At 42.8% G+C, this 20,683-nt stretch overlaps 1 protein-coding gene across 2 annotated transcripts in view; it reads left to right on the plus strand.

Moving 5' to 3' along the window:
- Positions 1 to 15,347: 15,347 nt before the first annotated feature.
- Positions 15,348 to 20,683, plus strand: part of RGS6 (regulator of G protein signaling 6) — a 142,744-nt gene continuing 137,408 nt past the window's right edge. For both annotated transcript variants that reach the window (XM_057416070.1, XM_057416072.1), the window contains exon 1: positions 15,348 to 15,413. In XM_057416070.1, the coding sequence (XP_057272053.1) occupies positions 15,387 to 15,413 (27 nt within the window). In that variant the 5' untranslated portion in view covers positions 15,348 to 15,386. The remainder of the gene's footprint in view (positions 15,414 to 20,683) is intronic.

Raw genomic sequence — 20,683 nt, forward strand, 5'->3', positions numbered from 1 at the left:
GTTTACAATAAAATTCCAATTTAATAGATCTAGCGTCATGTCATACCTCTCTAGATAAGTTAAAAAAACATGTAATTTATAGAGCACATTGTAAATGGAAAGCAACTGTGACTCATTTGATTTTAACAGCACTCTGTAGGCCCTTTACTGATTACTTGGACGTTTGCATGGGTTCAAAATGACAGGGCATGTAGCTTGCTGGTTTTGAAAATGCTTTTTAGAGCAGGGAATTTTCATGAAGTTTTGTTAAATATTCATTTTCCAGATGCGTGGTTGTCAGGTCATGTCTTTAGCACTTCAGGAAGCAGCAGACAGGACTTTATCAGGTCAAATACTTCCCTTGCTATAACCCAGAAAATAATGAGGAGAGATCTGTCTTCCCCTCTGCATGACTCTTTGCCCATCCCTTCCCCCAAAGAAAAGGTTACTCAATAAACAAGAGCAACAGAAAGAGGATCTTCTGCCATCTTTCCATGCACTGTACTCACACAAATTCACTTGCACAAAAGATGGAAGATTGTAGAAATATAAAATGACAGCTATAGAGCAGCTTTTATTAGTAAAGTATGAAGGTGAAGTATCTGGTATAGCCAACACCAGAGCTGTGGCTCAGGGGTGCCTGGAAGATGGTGCCTAAGAAGTTAGCCGGGTTTTTAAAGGATATAAGATACCGAAGCCACACTGTTCCTTGTAAACAAATCCCATCCTGCTTCAGTGTCGGTTTTAGCCAAGGCAACGATCTGTGCATAAAGCCAGTGTGTGGCCCTGCTCAGGCAGAAGATGATGTGTAGCATACTCTGTTACATTGTCAGGAATACATGGCTTGCTTTAAAGAGCATGGCCTGAACTGTATGTGGCAGTTCTGACACACAAAGGGATTGAAGGGATGTCAAACTGTAAAGGCTACAACTGGAAGTTGTAGATTCAGTATGGGGGAGAGGCTGGGCTGTCTGACTGCATCTGCAGTGTCCAAAAGATCTTTTTCCTCTTCAAATACCAACAGTAGTCAGACAGCGAGGAGCACCTCAGTGACAGTTTAACCTCCTGCCTCAGTTCTTTTGTTTCAGGCTTAATGAAACATTTTGAATTAGTCACTAGCTAATAAAGAAACGGACACCAAGGTAGGGCTTACAGACACACAGATCAGACTGCATGTAAGCCTGATGATAAGGAAACAGTAATTAAGGTCTGCTATAAGAATGGTTTGGTTGCAGGGGAGCACAAGAAATTAAAAGCTTAAAGACGGCTCTGAGTGTCAGATATAATGGGCTTGGTGGCTGAGTTTTATTCCTTGTTCTCATGACATGAGAGAAGGAACAAGGGAAAGGCCCACATGGGAGGAGAAGTCTGACACCTAGCAATGCTCAGAGTCCCATGTGAATGATACCTCTTAGATATGTATGAATAAAAATACCATTTACACCAGTTCACAGAAACCTTCTGTCCCTATATATGCAGTTAGCTCATAAATTCAGCCTGTCTACCCAGGAGCATGAAGCTGGCTCCTGCAGTCAGAACACGAATTGCTACAGCATCCATATGCGTATGACTGCACAGGGACAGGGGTACTTCTGCCTGTAGATAGAGGGCATGAAGGACAGAAATGGACCTAGCAGTGGTCTCAGTCTCTTCAGGTGCCAGAGAGACCCACCACCTTCCCTGGGGAAACACAGCTTGTGTGAGGTGCCTCCCAGCTGGAGAGAGTCAGAGGATGAGGCCATGTCTGCTCTGGAAGCTTTTAGCTTCACTGTGGGATTGCTGTACCTCTGGACATGAAGGCTGAGGGCTTTCATCGCAGCTTTTTGCAAAATTACGATTTGTCTGATAATTGTGTGTTGTCTTCAACAGCAATCTTTTATGCTGCCATGTCTTTGCCACTCACTAAATATAACTCTCCTTTTCTTTAAATAAAAGATTGGCCTGTCTAAGCCTAATACAATGATTTGTGTAATGAGTTTATTTAAATTCCTCCCATGCTTTACAAAGTTGCTTCTTTATCTTTACACTGTTGTTCAGGGTTTGTATTTTGATATATTGAGTGAGAAACTGAATGGGAGGAAATTTTTCCTCTGGCTTGTTATTGCAAAGCTTTTTGGAGGGCAGATGCCACATTTAAAGAACAATGTTTAAAATATGCAGTCTTGCTTAACTTGTGTTGTAAGGGTCAGTGTAGAAAAATCTCATCTGAATTGTTATGCCTATGTAATTATTGATTCTAGAGCTATACAAAAGCAAAGGTCCTAAATAAGAAGTATGAATAGGAGCAAAATCTCTTGAACCTTGTGTTTTGACAGTTCACATAAGTAACGTGGCTTTGTTGGTCTCCTCACCTTTAGTTATCTTCCAGGCAAAGCTCTGGGCTTTTGATTGAGATCATAACTGCAACTGAAAGATAACCTTTAGAGAATAATATTTTAGTTATCAGATTGAATTATTGTTATAAGTAATAATCAATATTTATAAAAGCATATTCTGTGATTTGGATCATATCCATGGGTATTTTGTAAGATAAATTTCCCTTTCTCCATGAGTCTTCCAAACACAGAAGCCACATCTGACAACTAAATACGTGTAATACAAGACAACCACAGCACTTCAGTGCATTATTTACTGAGTGTTTATTTGTGCATTTTTATTATTATTATGTATTTTCCCCAGATTTGAAGTGGAAATGGGCATGGTAAGATGGGTTTTTTTCTAAGCTGCCAGCCCTGGAGACTATTGGTAAGTTGCTATTGGCCAGAAGGTTTGCTTTTTGCCAGAAAATGTTAATTAAATGTTAATTACTGTCTTAGGAGTGTACAATAAGTGTAGATAGGGCTTATTACATTCAAGACGTCACGGGAGTGTTTGTTTCTGTGGTAGATGGACCACAAGCGGGGAATGCAGGTGGGGAACAGCCCTGTTACAGCAAGAGGCTTGGTCAGTGGAGGTTTTGGAAAAACTCCATTCAGATGCCCTCATGTTATCTATCAACCCATAATGCTTTTGCTTGATTGTAGAGACTCTCACTTACCTGGAGAGGATACCCAGCCTGCTCAGGGAAATGAAGGGAAAGTGTGATGAGAGCAACAAATACTTCAAGCAAGAAATATTTGCAAAACTTGGTTTGATTTAAAGCTAAGACCAGTTTACTGAAATCAAGTTATGCCAGTTGCAGAGTGGTGGCATTCCTGTCATGTAAAATGGTCCCTTTATAATAAACTGTAGAGCAAATTTGGCTGGGCTGAATCACTTGAGAGTGCTCACTCAGTGTGTTCATTTTGGAACTGGGATCTGACTGCATCTTTTCGTGGTGTCAGGCCTCAGCTTGGGAAAGCAGGTAATCCATGTTACTGCAAGCCAGCTCCTGTACCTCTGGAGACATTGTTCACTTTGTAAGTTGGTGCACTTGAAATTGGCAGGACACTTTAATGCGAGTTCCCTTTCTAAGTCTCTGCCCCACTAGAATCTGACTAACGCCAGAGCAGCTCATGCTCTGGGACTCCTGGAGGACACTGCAACCCTGTGCTCTTCCTGGCTGCTCACAAATGCCTCAGGTGGCAAAGCAGCCCTTTCCTGGACTCTTCCAAACCTGTGAACCACAGCTGATCACCAACAATAGCACTGGTAGTGCAGGAAGACAAAGGTGGCTGTGGCTGTGCCAGACTCATACTTTCTATGCTAGCTGGTTAGTGCCTGATTTGCAACTCCTACTCTATTTTTTTTACTGTCTAAGCAACAGAAATACACCAGTGACATGGGAGGAAGCACATTACTTGAGAGTATTTCCCCTGTCTTCCCATGAAAGATTGCTATAACAGAAATAACAAGCCTGAAGCCTGCAGTGGCCAGACTGTGTTCAGCAGCTTGGCAGATTCACAATGATTTTTCTGAGGATAGTAGTGTCTAAATATTTCAAAACCCAACCACTGCCCTTTATGTTGTTTCTTCTTGCTTAGAAGAGACTTCTAAACCACAGAGTTCAAGAACTGCAGGGGTAGGCTGACAAGAAATAAAGCTCTTGTAGCAGGTGGTGCCACCTTCATACAATCTGCTCTAGCAATGAGTGCAGAGCATAACTGTGGTTGACATCCCCATGCCTGGGAGAGTGAGAGCAGGGATGCTGAGACAGGCTGGGACCATGTCACGGGTGGCTGATGGTGTTAACATTGGTGCTACCACGACACACTTCAACTATTCCCAGTATTTCTGCCTGTGCACACAATCAGGTTTTTATCTACATACATATACATGTAAATAAATTATGTACGAGCAGCCTTGAGGAGAAGGACTTATGGATGCTGGTTGATCAGAAGCTCAACATAACCCAGCAATGTGCTCTCGCAGCCCAGAAAACCAACTGTATGCTGGGCTGCATCATAAGAAGTGTGACCAGCCGGTTAAGGGAGTTGATTCTCCCCTCTGCTCTGCTCAGATGAAACCACACCTGCAGTCCTGCATTCAGCTCTGGGGGCCCCCAACACAACTACCTGAGTGAGTCCAGAGGAGGCCACGAAGACACTCAGAGGGCTGGAGCACCTCTGCCCTGGAGACAGGCTGAGAGAGTTGGGGTTGTTCAGCCTGGAGAAGAGAAGCCTCTGAGGACACCCTATAACAGCCTTTCAGTACCTAAAGGCGGTCTACAAGAAATCTGGAGAGGGACTTTTCACAAGGGCATGCAGTGACAGGACAAGAGGGAATGGCTTTAACCTGAAAGAGGGGAGATTCAGATTAGACATTAGGAAAAGATTCACCACTATGAGGGTGGTGAGGCACTGGAATGGGTTGCCCATAGAAGTGGCTGCCTCATCCCTGGAAATGTTCAAGGCCAGGCTGGATGGGGCTTTGAGCAAAGTGGTCTAGTGGAAGGTGTCCCTGCCTGTGGTACGGGGAGTTCAGTTGCCTTGCAAACCAAACTATTCTATGATTCTATGGAGCATGCTGGCCAAATAAAAATAGCTGCTGTGCCTGGTCGGCCTTCTACCAACCACCTGTGAGCACAATATGCAGGGCTGCCATTGCAGATGAGTCTCCGATCTACACACCAGTTGCTTTATGCACAGTGGGTCAGAAGGGTGGTTCAGCCAAATCACATGGCTTGATAAGCAAATTTATTCAGCATAGAACAGATTTTCTGCATACTGAAAGAAGGTAAATTCGTTTATATTGTACCCCTTGCTGCTTCTAGAAATATGTACAATATCAAAGTCCTGAGGCCTGGAGTTTGATATATTAAATCCTGATTTATGTTTATATAAGGAATTTGAGTGAGAGTTGAGTGAGCTGTATAGAGTTAGGTGTTTGAACTGAAACCTGAAAGAAACTGAATTTGATCAGGGGGTTGTAGATTGTAGGACTGTCTCATCATGACCACTTAGTCATTACTTAGTTATCAAGCTGTGGGTGTCATGGCCTTCTTAGCTCAAAATTTCTCTACTCAAGTTGGTTATTTGTAGAGTGAGCATCTTTAAAATTATCTAGTCTTGTGTTGCTTTGCTTCAAACCCACAGACCATCAGTGTGGTCAGATGATGGCACTGAGAAAAAGCTGACATTACCAAGCCCATGACAGACTGTTGCATTCAGAGTTGGAGTTTACTGAATCCCAGGATTCAAAGAAAATGCAGGTGAGAGGAGACAGGGGTTGCAGAGCAAAGTTGAGGAAAGGGCTGGGAGATGGATCCTGTCAGGACAACTTACTGAGTCTGATGGAATTCAGGACAAGAAGGCTGCTAAGTTGTCCTCTAACTAACTTTATCTTGTGTTTGGAAAACACTAACTTACCAAATGGCAAGGAACAACAAATAATTTATATTTATTTACTTATTCATTGTTTGGTCATTTATTTATTTTAATAGCTTCACACTAGAACAATTTTTTGCATTTTTGATGCAAGAATTGACTTGCCAGTTTCAAAGTATTCTTTGCTTCTGTTTGACAGCAAAAAAGGAGAAACATGTAACAGCCACAAACTTTCTGGTGTTTGAATTTAAGTGTGAATGTTTTCTTTCATTTTAAATCTGTGGAAATTGTGTTCAGAAATCAGAGGAAGTTTAAAATGTTTTAGCCAACTATTTAGAATATAATCATAGAATCATAGAGTAGTTAGGGCTGGAAAGGACATTAAGATCATCAAGCTCCAACCCCCCTGCCATGGGCAGGCACACCTCACAATAAGCCATGTCACCCTAGGCTCTGTCCAACCTGGCCTTGAACACTGCCAGGGATGGAGCATTCACAGCTTCCTTGGGCAGCCCATTCCAGTGCCTCACCACCCTCACAGTAAAGAGCTTCTTCCTTATATCCAATCTAAACTTCCCCTGTTTAAGTTTTAACTCATTACCCCTTCTCCTATCAATACAGTCCCTCATGAAGAGTCCATCCCCAGCATCCCTATAGGCCCCCTTCAGATACTGGAAGGCTGCTATGAGGTCTCCACGCAGCCTTCTCTTCTCCAGGCTGAACAGCCCCAATTTTCTCAGCCCGTCTTCATACGGGAGGTGCTCCAGTCCTCTGATCATCCTCGTGGCCCTCCTCTGGACTGGTTCCAACAGTTCCCTGTCTTTTTTATGTTGAGGACACCAGAACTGCACTCAGTATTCAAGGTGAGGTCGCACGAGAGCAGAGTAGAGGGGCAGGATCACCTCTTTCGACCTGCTGGTTATGGTCCTTTTGATGCAGCCCAGGATACGGTTGGCTTTCTGGGCTGCAAGCGCACACTGCAGCCAGCTCATGTTCATTTTCTCATCAACCAACACCCCCAAGTCCTTCTTCGCAGGGCTGCTCTGAATTTCTTCTCTGCCCAACCTGTAGCTGTGCCTGGGATTGCTCTGACCCAGGTGTAGGACCAGTGTGAGAGTGCACACTGCCGGCTCATATTATGTTTCTCATTGACCAACATTATTTGATATGTGTAATTGTATGAATTTGATATGTACCTTTCATTTTGGTCTGCTTCAAGAGATTTTTAAACTATGTAGAATTACAATATTGTTTATTAAATCTAAAATATATCACAGGCATGATAGTATTAGTATCCAATAAGCTTGCTCATCTTCATTATTGCATCCTTTCAAAGATAATGCAAATTGTTTCAAGTAACTGGAAAGCATCGAAATCTATCCAAGCATATTATGTTTACATAGCAGTAGGTTTCCTCTGTTGTATATATCTAGTTACGCTTCAGCTATTTTTGCTTTGAGGTTTCTTTGTCCCTTTGGGATTTTGCCTGAAGTGCCTTAGTGTTCATAGTTACGTTAAAAGAGATATAAAGAGAAGTCTAAAGCTTGCTTTTCCTGTGATGAAGTGCTTGCATTTGAAGAAGTACTGTGCTCTACCACCAAATGTGCTGAAATGCAATATTGTGTCAGAAGTTATAATAACATTTTACCAACATTTTAGTGTATAAGACATTAAACTGTTGTGAGAACGGTTATTCTTCTGTCAGACACCTCTTCTTTGTATCAAAACATTGGAATATTTCTAATGCTAGAAGTAAAAAATTGACAAATCCTTGTTCAGTGTTCATAGCAGCTCACTTATCTCTGTGTCACAGATGATTGTAGCTATAAGATGGCTTTTGTAGCTTGTCAGTCACTGGAGTAACTGAGAGCTTTGTAAGGATTGGCACTATACCCAATCCCCAGAATGGGAACCCAGAACTCTTATCAGAGCCTGCTTCATACAGGCTGTCGTGGTTTATACCCTAGCCAGACAGCTTGTTCACTCACTCCCAGTGAGTGGTGCCGGGCTGAGAGCAATTCCTCCCCCCCCGGGGCTCTCCCCTTCCCTGCTCCCGTGAGGGATGGGGAGGTGGATCGAATGAGTGCACCTCCCATGGGTTGAGACAAGAACAGTCCAGCAACCAATGTACAACACAAATCACCACCGCTACCACCAACGACAACAATGATAAGGGAAAATAACAAGGGAAGAGAATACAATACCACTCACCCAGAAATGAGTCCAACCCAGAAGCCCATGTCCTTCCGGGTAACTCCCAATTACCCCCCACCCTGGGCATGACGTGCTGTGGTATGGAATACCTCTTGGGCTAGCCTGGGTCAGGCGCCCCATCTCTGCTTCCTCCCGGCTTCCCCTCCTCCCTGGCAGAGCATGAGCCTCACAAAGTCCTTGGTCAGGGTAAATATCACTTAGCAACAACCGACAACATCGGCTTCACCAGCACTGTTCCCAGGCTGCAAGTCAAAACACAGTACTGCACCAGCTACCACAAAGGAGAAACACGACTGCTACTGCTGAAGCCAGGACCTTATCTACCCCTTATTCCATACCATTCGCATCATGCTCAGATCCCACATTTTCAATACACCATCGCTCTCCCGCATATATACATCCATATACATACAGACCAAGAGAAAAAAAATAATTTTCTTAGTGCATGGACCAATCCCTATAATGCTGCCGAGTCCATTCAGTCTATGATGTCAGGTTCCATCTCTTGTAACAATCTTTCAGGGCAGGAAAGGCTGTGTGCAGTATTGGATCGTTGCCTGCTGCTACTGGTCGTTCCTTTACTGCAGAACTCATCCGGTTCTATCAAAGTTCATTCTCTGTTGGGATGATGGTTGGAGGGAAGTCAGGGCTAGTCACTGGTGACCTGGAGACATCTAGTTGATGGGCTATAAAAGCATTACACAGCAGGCAACAGAGTACAATTAAGTTCATTGGCTGTTTTCCCCTAAAATCAAATCCCCTTGAGGTATACATCGGACTTCCCCATCTTCCCGCATTACCACCAAGACTGCAAAAGCAATCCCATGAGTGGGTTTGCCTTTACCTGAAGCAGGAATAACCCAGACTGTCTTCCCCAGCAAATTCTTCATATGCACCACGGGAACTTTGTCCCCCTCTACAGTATGTAAAAGTTCTGACTGGGCTGGACCAGCCCTGTTGGCAGATCCTCTGGTGTTGACCAACCAGGTGGCCTTTGGTAAGTGTGTATCCCAATGCTTGAAAGTTCCTCCCCCCCATTGCTCTCAGTGTAGTTTTTAACAGCCCATTGTACCGTTCGATTTTCCCAGAGGCTGGTGCATGGTAGGGGATGTGATATACCCACTCAATGCCATGCTCTTTGGCCCAAGTGTCTATAAGGTTATTCCAGAAATGAGTCCCATTGTCTGACTCAATTCTTTCTGGGGTGCTGTGTCACCACAAAATCTGTTTCTCAAGGCCCAGGATAGTGTTCCGGGCAGTGGCATGGGGCACAGCGTATGTTTCCAGCCACCCGGTGGTTGCTTCCACCATGGTAAGCACATGGCGCTTGCCTTGGCAGGTTGGTGGCAGTGTGATGTAGTCAATCTGCTAGGCCTCCCCATATTTATACTTCAACCATCGTCCTCCATACCAAAGAGCTTTAACAGTTTGTCTTGGTTAATTGCAGCACATGTTTCACACTCATGAATAACCTGGGCAATAGTGTCCATTGTTAAGTCCACCCCTCGGTCACGGGCCCATCTATATGTTACATCTCTGCCCTGGTGGCCTGAAGTGTCATGGGCTGACCAGGCCAAAAATAATTCACCTTTATGTTGCCAATCTAAGTCCATCTGAGCCACTTCAATCTTAGCCACTTTATCCACTTGTTGGTTGTTCTGGTGTTCCTCAGTGGCCCGACTCTTGGGTACCTGGGCATCTACATGACGTACCTTCACCACCAGGTTCTGCACCCGGGCAGCAATATCTTTCCACAGTGCAGCAGCCCAGATGGGTTTACCTCTGCGTTGCCAGTTGCTCTGCTTCCATTGCTTCAACCACCCCCACAGGGCATTTGCCACCATCCATGAGTCAGTATAGAGATAAAGTACTGGCCACTTTTCTCGTTCAGCAATGTCCAGGGCCAGCTGGATGGCTTTCACCTCGGCAAACTGACTCGATTCACCCTCTCCGTCAGCAGTTTCTGCAACTTGTCATCCAGGACTCCATACAGCTGCCTTCCATCTCCGATGCTTTCCTACAATACGGCAAGAGCCATCAGTAAAGAAGGCATACTGCTTTTCACTTTCTGACAGTTTATTATATGGTGGGGTCTCTTCAGCGCGCACCGCCTCCTCCTTTGGTGACATTCCAAAATCTTTGCCCTCTGGCCAGTCCATGATGACTTCTAGAATGCCTGGACGACTGGAATTTCCTATTCGAGCTCGTTGTGTAATTAGTGCAGCCCATTTACTCCATGTAGCATCAGTTGCATGATGTGTAGAGGAGACCCTGCCTTTGAACATCCAGCCCAGCACGGGCAGCCGGGGTGCCAGGAGGAGCTGTGCTTCAGTGCCAATCACTTCCAAAGCAGCTCGAACCCCTTCATACGCTGCCAGTATCTCTTTCTCAGTTGGGGTATAGCTGGCCTCAGATCCTTTATATCCCCGACTGCAAAAGCTGAGGGGTTGACCTCGAGTCTCCCCTGGAGCTTTCTGCCAGAGGCTCCAGGTAGGACCGTTCTCCCCAGCTGCAGTGTACAGCACATTTTTTACATCTGGCCCGGTCCGGACTGGTCCAAGGGCTACTGCATGAACTATCTCGCGTTTAATTTGCTCAAAGGCTTGTTGCTGCTCAGGGCCCCATTTAAAATCATTCTTCTTCCGGGTCACATGATAGAGAGGGCTTACAATCAAACTGTAATTTGGGATGTGCATTCTCTAGAACCCCACTGCACCCAAGAAAGCTTGCGTTTCTTTCTTATTAGTTGGTGGAGACATTGCTGTTATCTTGTTGATCACATCTGTGGGGATCTGTCTACGTCCATCTTGCCATTTTATTCCCCAAAATTGAATCTCCTGTGCAGGTCCCTTGACCTTACTCCGTTTTATGGCAAAACCGGCTTTCAGCAGGATTTGGATTATTTTCCTCCCTTTCTCAAAGACTTCTTCCGCTGTATCGCCCCACACAATAACGTCATCAATGTATTGCAGGTGTTCTGGAGCTTGCCCCTGTTCCAGTGCAGTCTGGATCAGCCCGTGGCAAATGGTAGGGCTGTGTTTCCACCCCTGGGGCAGTCGGTTCCAAGTGAACTGGACACCCCTCCAAGTAAAAGCAAACTGTGGCCTGCACTCTGCTGCCAAAGGAATGGAGAAAAATGCATTGGCAATATCAATCGTGGCATACCACTTGGCTGCCTTTGACTCGAATTCATACTGAATTTCTAGCATGTCCGGTACGGCAGCACTCAATGGTGGTGTGACTTCATTCAGGCCACGATAGTCTACTGTTAGTCTTCACTCTCTGTTAGACCTTCACACTGGCCATATGGGGCTATTAAAGGGTGAGCGGGTCCTGCTGATCACCCCCTGACTCTCCAGTCTACGGATCAGCTGATGGATGGGAATCAGGGAGTCTCGGTTGGTGAGATATTGCCGCCGGTGCACTGTTGTGGTCATAATTGGCACTTGCTGTTCTTCGACTTTCAGCAACCCCACAACAGAAGGATCCTCTGAGAGACCAGGCAAGGTGGACAGCTGCTCAATTTCCTCAGTCTCCAAAGCAGCAATACCAAAAGCCCACAGGTACCCTTTTGGGTCTTTGAAGTACCCTCTCTTGAGGTAGTCTATGCCGAGGATGCATGGAGCCTCTGGACCAGTCACAATAGGGTGCTTTTGCCATTCCCTCCCAGTCAGGCTGATTTCAGCCTCCAGCACAGTCAACTCTTGGGATCCTCCTGTCACTCCAGAAATATAGATGGGTTCCACCCCTTGACAGCTTGATGGCATCAGGGTACACTGTGCACCGGTATCTACTAGAGCCTTATACTTCTGTGGGACTGATGTGCCAGGCCATCTGATCCACACAGTCCAGTAAATCCGATTGTCCCCTACCTCCACCTGGCTGGAGGTAGGGCCCCTCTAATGGTCGTCACAGCGCTGGACACTTAAGTCATGGCAAAAGGGATTATTCTTCGTTATCACAGGAGCTGGAGTAAAATCAGCTCTTCCACTCCATCTGGGAAACTGCTCACCAGAGACTGAAGCCGTAGCTCTCATGGGACGATCAGTCTTGGTCCTTGCTCCCCTCTTCAGTTCACTCACTCGTTCCTCCAAAGCTGAAGTAGGTTTTCCATCCCACTTCATCATGTCTTCTCCGTGATTCCGCAGGTAAAACCATAGGGTACCCCGTGGCGCATACCTCCTGTATCTCCTCTCTTGAACAATAGGACGCCTTTTTTTAATAGCTGAGATGTGTGTTGGTACACGTGAGGAGCTGGATAAATCAGATAGATCGTCCCTCAATTGTTTGAGGTCCTGGGACAGTTTTTTCACAGCTGAGATGATGGAAGGGGTGAGGTTGTCTTCGAACTCTCGGAGTTTATGAACCATTTCATCCACTGTTAGTGGTACTGTGTCATTCCAGGTTACTGTTGCCAATGAATGGGCATATGACGACGGTGCATTCCGTGTAAGTTTTCGCCACATGGGTTGTGTACATTCAACTTCATCTGGATCTATGGGTGTATCCCCGTTATTCGGCTTGATGTGATAGATGATCTCTACGATGGCCGATTCCCTCAGTTTGAGCAGCTGCTGTACTTGCCACTGGGGTAGCTGCGCTGTTCATTGCAACCAAAGTTTGAGTAGCAACTGTACTTGTCGCTGGGTGTGGTGAAGCTGCTGTGCTTGGAGCTGGAGTAGCTGCGCTGATTCCAGTAACTGCCTCTGTTCTGTGTCAGGGAGGTAAATAGTTGTTCATCAAGAATTGGTGACATGATGATGTAGAATATTGTAGGGAAATAAACCCTCAAAATGGGTCCCTTCAGCACGGCAAGACAGGGTTATTACTATGTACCTCTGAGTTGCTGAGTAGCTGGAAGGAGCATAGCAGGCCCCTGATTTAAATAAGCAAATAACTAAAACCACAGTCAAGAAATAATTCAGGCTTAAACTTTATTTCTGTAATTACCAGCTTCTTTTTAATTAATCAGTTGAGGTTTCAGAAAACAGAATTCCAGATAATAAGCATGACAGAGGAACCTGAACATAAATTTCCTGCTTCCAAAAGGGAGAAGGCAACAGGCTTTCACATGACTCCTATATTTTCTATACTTTTATAAGGTATTTTCTGTACATGTTTTCCCAGCACCTAATCAAGCTTTAACTTGCTTTCAGCTTTTTATAGTGACCACATAAAAATTAATAATATAGATTGCATTCTTGGTGTTTGTATGATTTTCAAAGAAATATGTCTTTCCTACCCTCTCACTTCCCATTTTTCTATTATCACAAGTGATTAATATTGTCCCATGGTTGCCTGACTGTCCTATATTACACTCGTGTATGACACTTGAGTCAATGAAACTTTCACTTTCTTCATTGATGTTAATTAAATTTGTAGCATAACATTTAGCAGTTGTTTTTGCTGTTGTTTTCATTATTAATCTTGTTGATAAAAAGTTCCAATGGTAACAATTTCCACCTGGGTTTAAGCATCAGTAGAAGGAGGACATATTTACTTGAACATAAAAGTGTTTTACTACCAATTTGGAGATTTTAGTGCTTGGATGGTGTTTTGGGAGTTAATCATTGCACTCTGTTTATGACTTTTGTTTATAGTCGTCTTCATCACTTAAGGAAAGTAATCATGCCAATTGCCTGAAAATGAATCTCTATTTTTGTTCACTTACAATACATTTATTTGTAGCTAGTAAGCAATTAAAAGGTTTTCAGGCAGATGCTTTAAAATGGAATAATGGCAAACTCTCTGCTTCCTGCCTTCCTTGTAAAGCTGTCATTAAAGAGGTGCGCACTTTCATCCTTACAAAATGCATATATATCTCTGGAGGGGTGTGTGTATGCATGCATGTACGCATGTGCTTGTTCATCACCTGTGCAAAGTCGGGAAGCTCATGGTATGTTCCAGGGGATCCCCTGCATATACAGCCAGCTCCTTCACATCCTTTTGCTGTCCCTATTCTTTCATAGTTTAGCAGAACTCCAATGTATGCTCCAAACTCAAGAAAGTATGAGGGAGCTCCGTTCTTCTCTCTATTCTAGCAGGGCAACCACACAACTAGCAATATTATGTACATGAATAAATATTGTACTGGACTGAAGATACCTTTTATTTTGCTCAGCAGCTAGTTTAGGAGGCAGGTTACCAGCATAGCTGATAAACTGGTGAAACCAGGTCACCTCTATGGTAGTTATTATTTATGTTATTTTTTGTGTGCCAGTAATAGCCAGTGGTTCAGCAGCTTTTTAAGGCAAAGCATAATTTCTGAGAACACTAGCACTCTTGAAAAATATTTTTACAATTACAACACAGGTTGCACCCTTTGTGTGAGGAATCTGTCAGCATACACACAGCTGTCCTAATGAAGCCATTTAAAAAAAAAACACCTTTCTGGGGACCTGGCCTGGCCTTAGCTTGGCTACTTACCACTTTAGGACACCCTTTGGCTAGCATAGTGAGAGCATCCTTCTCCAGTGCTTAACCTCCCCCAGACTGGAAAGAAACATAACTGGCCAGACCATTATCATGGTTCTGAAGACACAAATGACACCAGAGTAGTACAGGTTATTAATGTAGTAGTTCCCATCTCGTCCTGGAAGGGTAATTAAATTTTGTAATCACAGCAATATCAGATGGAAAGTACACAGTAGATCCAAGTATTGTCTTCCTGTTGGGAAGATACGCATTCAATAAAGTGCTGTGTGATGTCTGAGGTTATCATGGGGGATTTAATTTGAAACAAATTAGTAGCGGAGGAGTACATGCTTAGAATCATAGAATAGTTAGAGTTGGAAAGGACCTTAAGATCATATAGTTCCAAACCCCCTGCCATGGGCAGGGATGCCTCACCCTAGACCACGTCACCCAAAGCTGTGTCCAGCCTGGCCTTGAACACTGCCAGGGATGGAACATTTACCACTTCTTTTGGCAACCTGTTCCAGTGCCTCACCACCATCTCAGTATGTTGTAAGTCCATAAGCATAAGTAACTGAGAGCAAGAAAATGCTGGTGTTGGTGCCTTTAAATACTGTCAACTTCTGTGACAGATGAATTAGGTTAAATTTAACCTGCCCTCCAGACACAGAAAAACAAAACATTGTTAAATAGCTCTTTGAATTTCAGGATGTGAAAACAGAAGGTATCCTCTGGTAGTGTAAAATTGTGTTGTACCTTTTAGGATTGCATTTTAGACATTTTAAAGGTAGAGGTGGCCATCTGCCCAAATTAAAATTATTTGTACTTCATGGGTCTTGGCTAGCTACTTATAGACATCATCTCTAGGAAAGCTCCTGGAAAGCACCTGCTCAGGTGAAATTGATGCAGGTAAATGAGGCTGCCCTGTTTTTGAGTGTGGTTCAGATATGATATTTACTCCCTTCTGCTCATTCCACTTATTTTTCTTAGGCATGCTCTGTGCACAGACTAGTGTTCTGAGCTGAATTTCTTGGGATGTCAGTGATCTGGATGGATGTACAGGTGAGAAAATTGTAGTTTTCTCAGTTTAAGAATTGACTTTCATATTTTGTAATCGTAGTTAGTATTTTGAAGCTGTAGGTTATTAAAGCTAGAAAGAGTTTTGCCAAACAGAAGGTAAGTTTTAGCAAAGGCTATCTGCAAGTAAGAACATGAGGAAGGACTGGAGAATATTCCTGTTAGTGTAGGTTGAATTTAACATTCAGGAAAGTAACCTTCTTCATGAAAAGCTGTTGACTAACCAGGAAATACATTTGCGAAGCAGCAAAATAGAGTCCCTTTAACTTGGCAATGTAGAAGTGGTCCTATTACATGTATGTACAGTACTATATGAAGCATAAAATAGATATATTCTGTATTATGAAAGCTATAATTTTATTAATACAACAATCTTTTGAAATGAAATGTTGCATGTGACAAAGTGCAGGACAAACTGTGGAAAGGAGATGAAGAAAGGAAAAAGTCTGGTATAACCATGTCAATGTTAGTACAGCTGTCTCGCAATTCAGATAATAACACTGTTCTCAGTGTCTGAAATTGGTTGCTTTTGAGAGTAAGGCTGAACTTTCCTTGGCCAGAAAGGCAGTAGTTGGAAACTGGGTATTTAAGAAGCATGCACTGCATATATCTTAGAGTTGTTTTGCCTTTTAAATCAAGAGATGGTGGTGGCTGATGGGATAAATACAACTGTATTTTTGTGGTAGTAAAACACTTTGGCTTTTTCTGTGTATGAATGCCATCACTGATTTCAATAGTTCTGAGTTAAAACTTCGTTATCATAGGAGTGACTCTTGGCTCTTCGAGCCTGTGTTTTTTGCAGACAGCCTGTATTGGAACATGTCCTTGCAGCTTTATTTATAACAAAGTACAAGGGAGATAATTGAAATGCCTGACAAGCAAGAGAATGGGGACATACCTCATAGCTAAGACTCATTATAAGTGACACTGCCTCTCTTTTTGGATCTAAATTATATACAGACCACATAAATCTACTTCCACCTAGCTATTACAATATCCTATTATAAATCACAGAAGCAGAGACCTGCTTTTGGTTCATCCGATATGCTTTCAAATTAAGGCAGAACCTACTTTTTTTCCCCTCCCCAAACCTACGTTGGTGCTTGACATAATGAATTATGGTGTCTTGTTTCTAGTCTAAAAATACAAGAGGGTTGTACTTTTCTTCCTCCATGTAAGTACTGGTAGACTGAACTTCCCACATCCCTTTGAGTTCATCCTTTGTCCCCAGGCAAATCAGGGAGTTGTGCAAGTAACATCTGTGACAGATTTGCTGGGTTTGCATCTATGTAAAAACCCTTCTTTTCTGCTCTTTCCCTTCTTTTTTTCTAGGGCTGGGGGGGGATATAACCCATTTGCAGTTTTAGAAATCCAGCTGCATGCAGTGAGGCCTTGAGAATATTTTCACTAAATGATGTTCGTCCCCTGTTAAACTACCCTCACTGTTGACAATCAGTGTTGGCAGCAGATTATCTTCATAGAGGAAACAGGGCTGGAGGGAATTACAGATTTTTGACATTTGACATGAGGCAAGCCAGCAAATACTTGTGCTCCTCATACAATGTCTAAGCAAGCTGATGTTTCTGGTGTCCAGATTTCAAGGAGGACAAGGTAGAGTTCAAGAACATATGGAGAAAGGCAACTCAAATAGAGCAGCTGTCTTATGAGAAGATGATTAAATAGTTAAAATTCCTCAGTTTTAAAAGAAGACTAAAGGAGGGTTGATCATGTTTTACAGAGTCATGAGGGTGATGGATAAAGTCAGTGTAGAGTTACTATTCAGATCTGTATTGGTCTGTCTTGGTGGAGGATTCCTCTGCTTCCATGCACTCTTTTCAGTGGCTCTGCTACCTTTAGCACTCTGGATTATCTATTGAGTGCTTGGATACAGATGTGCTCTTGTTGAAAGAGGACATGAAACTTTGTTGTGGACAATCCAACAGGAAAGAGATGGTGTGTGGCTGAGTGAATTTAACTTACAGAGAAGTCAATAGTGCTCTCTTGCAAAGTGTGATGCTATAGGAAAATAAGCAATTTTCAAGCTTCCTAAAGTCTTTCAAGTGTGTTCACTTGTCCACAAAGTCTTCATTGTCCTTTTAAAATAAAATTCACAACCCTAGACAGTGCAGGAGTTTCTAAATCATTGACATTGTAATTGTCTTAGGGTAATCTGTTTTCACATGCAAATCCAGTTAAAGATGCTGAAAAGGCATTCATATAGGCTGCCAGAAAACTCATGGGAAACCCGCTGAACCTTTTCCAAAACACTTAAGCAGCAGAAATTCTCAGGCAGTGGGGGAGAAACTCCTACTTGTGTTGTTTTTTTTTTTTTGGTGCCAGGAAAACCTATATCAATGGCAACAACCCTCACCCCCAGACCAATATATACAGTGAGAAAACACTACAAATGTGCTACCAAACAGCTATATATGAAAAGAATTAAGATAGCAAAGTTGTAGATTGGATCCTTATGTGTGCTCCTTTTAGGTGTTCATTACTGTGCCCACTGCAAACATTAGATAATGTGGTGTAATAGAAGAGAGGCATAATGTGAATGAAAAAGTGAAGTTGGAAAATATAAATTGTCTAGATTAGGCTGTATAAACACACTGCTCAGTGTATTTGTCCTTTCAAAATTAAGAAATTCAACATATGTAGACTGAAATGTCCATGTATCATTTGGAGACCATGAGGCAGATAAGAATAGTGCGTCTTTCTAGGTCGCTCTAGCAGGAGCAAGCATGCTGCAGCCTCAGTGGATAGTGCTGCAGCTTAAAAGCAGGGAGCTCTCACCTCTGTGTTTGCATATGAGTAACTTTGCTTCTGCTGGGCGACATCCAGAGTGTGCAGCATTTGGGTTCCCTCTGCTGGTCCCGTGTAAGGCCCTACCCTGCTAGTTTGCAGGGGGGATGATGTTATTCCTGAAAGACTTTGAATTCATTTCCATTGGGGTTACATTTTATGATTTTATGTAGTTACTGTGTCAGCAAAGCATCCCTCTTTGAAAGGGCAGTAATATATACCAAAGTCCCAAAATAAGTGATTTAGAACTTAAGCAGGTGCTTAAAGTTAAATACACACTGAAATGCTCTACTTAATAGGAATGGTGTAGGTACATGCTTCCATGCTTTTCTGAATGGAGACCTTATGTCACCGGACAGTTAAACATGTACTCTCAAAACTTCACATACCATTACCTTGATTTTTGTCACCGTCTGGTGCATTGTTGTCTATACAGCCATTAAAATGGTACTCTAACATAATAATGAGGGCAGTAACAGTCTTTATTTTCTTTAGATTTTTTTGAATGCTTCACAAGTAAAATGCAAAAGTAGCAATTCAATGGCTCTAAATCAGAATCAAAACTCTGAAGCTGTGGACTTGCTTTTAACTTTCTTGCTAACAGCTGATGTAGCTGTGGGCAGGTGATTCCCTCTGGTGGGTTTTTTTTTTCCAGTTGTCAAAGTAGCTTTATGAACTTGTCTGAGTGCTGGAATTCATACCTTAATTATGAAGTGGCATGAAATTATTAGCTGTAAGATTATTGCATTAAAAGGGCAGTTGGAGCAAAGATGCTAATTGTTCTGTCAAGCTGACACCTCTAAAGCTGATGTTCTGCAGTTAATGGAAAGGAATCCTTAAAATATATATGTTTATAATGTCTCTGAAGCCTGAGTACCAAATAAAATGTCCAGGAGCAAAAATTAGTGCACAGAAATAGATTTAAAAGAAGTATATTTGCAGTCATCGTGCTTTTCTCTAGACATGTGCTATTGACCACTGTTGTGGACAGGAGTAGGTGGATTTGTGGTCTGACATAGCACTGCTGGTTTTGTGTTCTTGCATTTTCTGTTGTATTGTTTAAAAGGCAGGAGAAGTCATTCATGAGTCCCCCTACTTCATCTAAGACATGGGGGAATGTCTACAGTGGATAGTGGAGCAATGGCATTCACTCACAAGGAGGGAGCCAAGACAGCAGGATGCAGTGCAGCACTGCAAGGCTTGCTACCTGTTCAGCCAGGCATTGTGCTGCAGGTTCCAGCTGCCTTGGGATAAAGATCCCAGAAATCTCAGTGCAGGATAAGCCCAGGTATCCCTGTTCCCACCTCATGCATATGCCCTGAGTTCTAGCTCACCTATGCTGATACAAGTTTGGTATAGTTTGGTGAAGTCAATAAAATACTAGTGATGTGGTATGAGTATGGTCAGAATCATTCCTACTATTTCAGTGGCTTTCTGAAATGTCATACCAGCTAAGTCTAATGAGAATGGTGCAGATAGTGTGGGGAGCTTGTTCTGCTCCGAAATGTTTTGCTCTAGGGGAAAAATACATTAATTCAAAGCACAGTAATTTGGGTAATAGTGGGGTGGTGGTTTTTCTTTTCTAATATAGAAACTATGTTTGGAAAAGCTTTCAGTAGTTGTACAAGTTTTCCCTACAAAATTCAAACTGAAGAAAAGTCATTGGAAAGTTTTCTCTGGAGGTGTTGTGAGAAGATAAAGTTTTGATGAAAGAAACTTCACTCTGATAAAAGGTGACAATAGTAAAAAGAATGACCTCATTTCACAAACTCTGCAGAAAAAGAGCCTTAAAATGCCAGCTGGCCCCATGAGAGATGATCTGGGAGCTTTGACAGATAAAGAAGGAATTCTTAGAAGTGCACTCTCTCCAGAAAGTAAAAAAGCCCTCAATGTTTCTCTCACAGGTTTCAGTATTGATAGACTTTAGAACAATGTTCTCTGCTGTCTTGGATTCTGCTTAGCTGCCAATTTTGCACTTTTTTCACCAAAAAAATTGTCTGAATTTAAATGGAGAAGCTTCCTATACAACCACAGAGGGAGGAACTCTGAACTTTAGCTTTGTGTACTATGAAATGTGTACTATGGTTGCAACTGGAAAAAAACACCAAACCTGCATTTTAGGCCATGTTTAGAAAAATGTGGAGGATAATGGAAGGGACTTGCACCACTCATTGCACTTGCCTCTTCCTGAATTTAGAAGGTCATGAGGGGTTTTACCTCGGTGTTTCAAATTAAAATCTGCTTTACATGTGTTTTAAGAAGGTGGGGAAGAAAATCAACGTGTTGGAAAAAGCATATTCTCCTCCTCTGAGGCAACAAATAATACATAAACAGTAATAGTTTCTCTTGCAGCATTTTCTATGCTTGTCTTCTGTTTCTGGCAGAAATTAGAAAACAGCTTAATTATTGTCTTTTGGATCATTTAAACATCTAAAAATATGTGTTTTCAGCCA

Source organism: Pezoporus wallicus, unplaced genomic scaffold, assembly GCF_028554395.1.
Source record: "Pezoporus wallicus isolate ANWC-B61680 ecotype Strahan unplaced genomic scaffold, APGP_CSIRO_Pwel_v1 scaffold_2146, whole genome shotgun sequence".
In the NCBI taxonomy this organism is placed as follows: Eukaryota; Metazoa; Chordata; class Aves; order Psittaciformes; family Psittacidae; genus Pezoporus; species Pezoporus wallicus.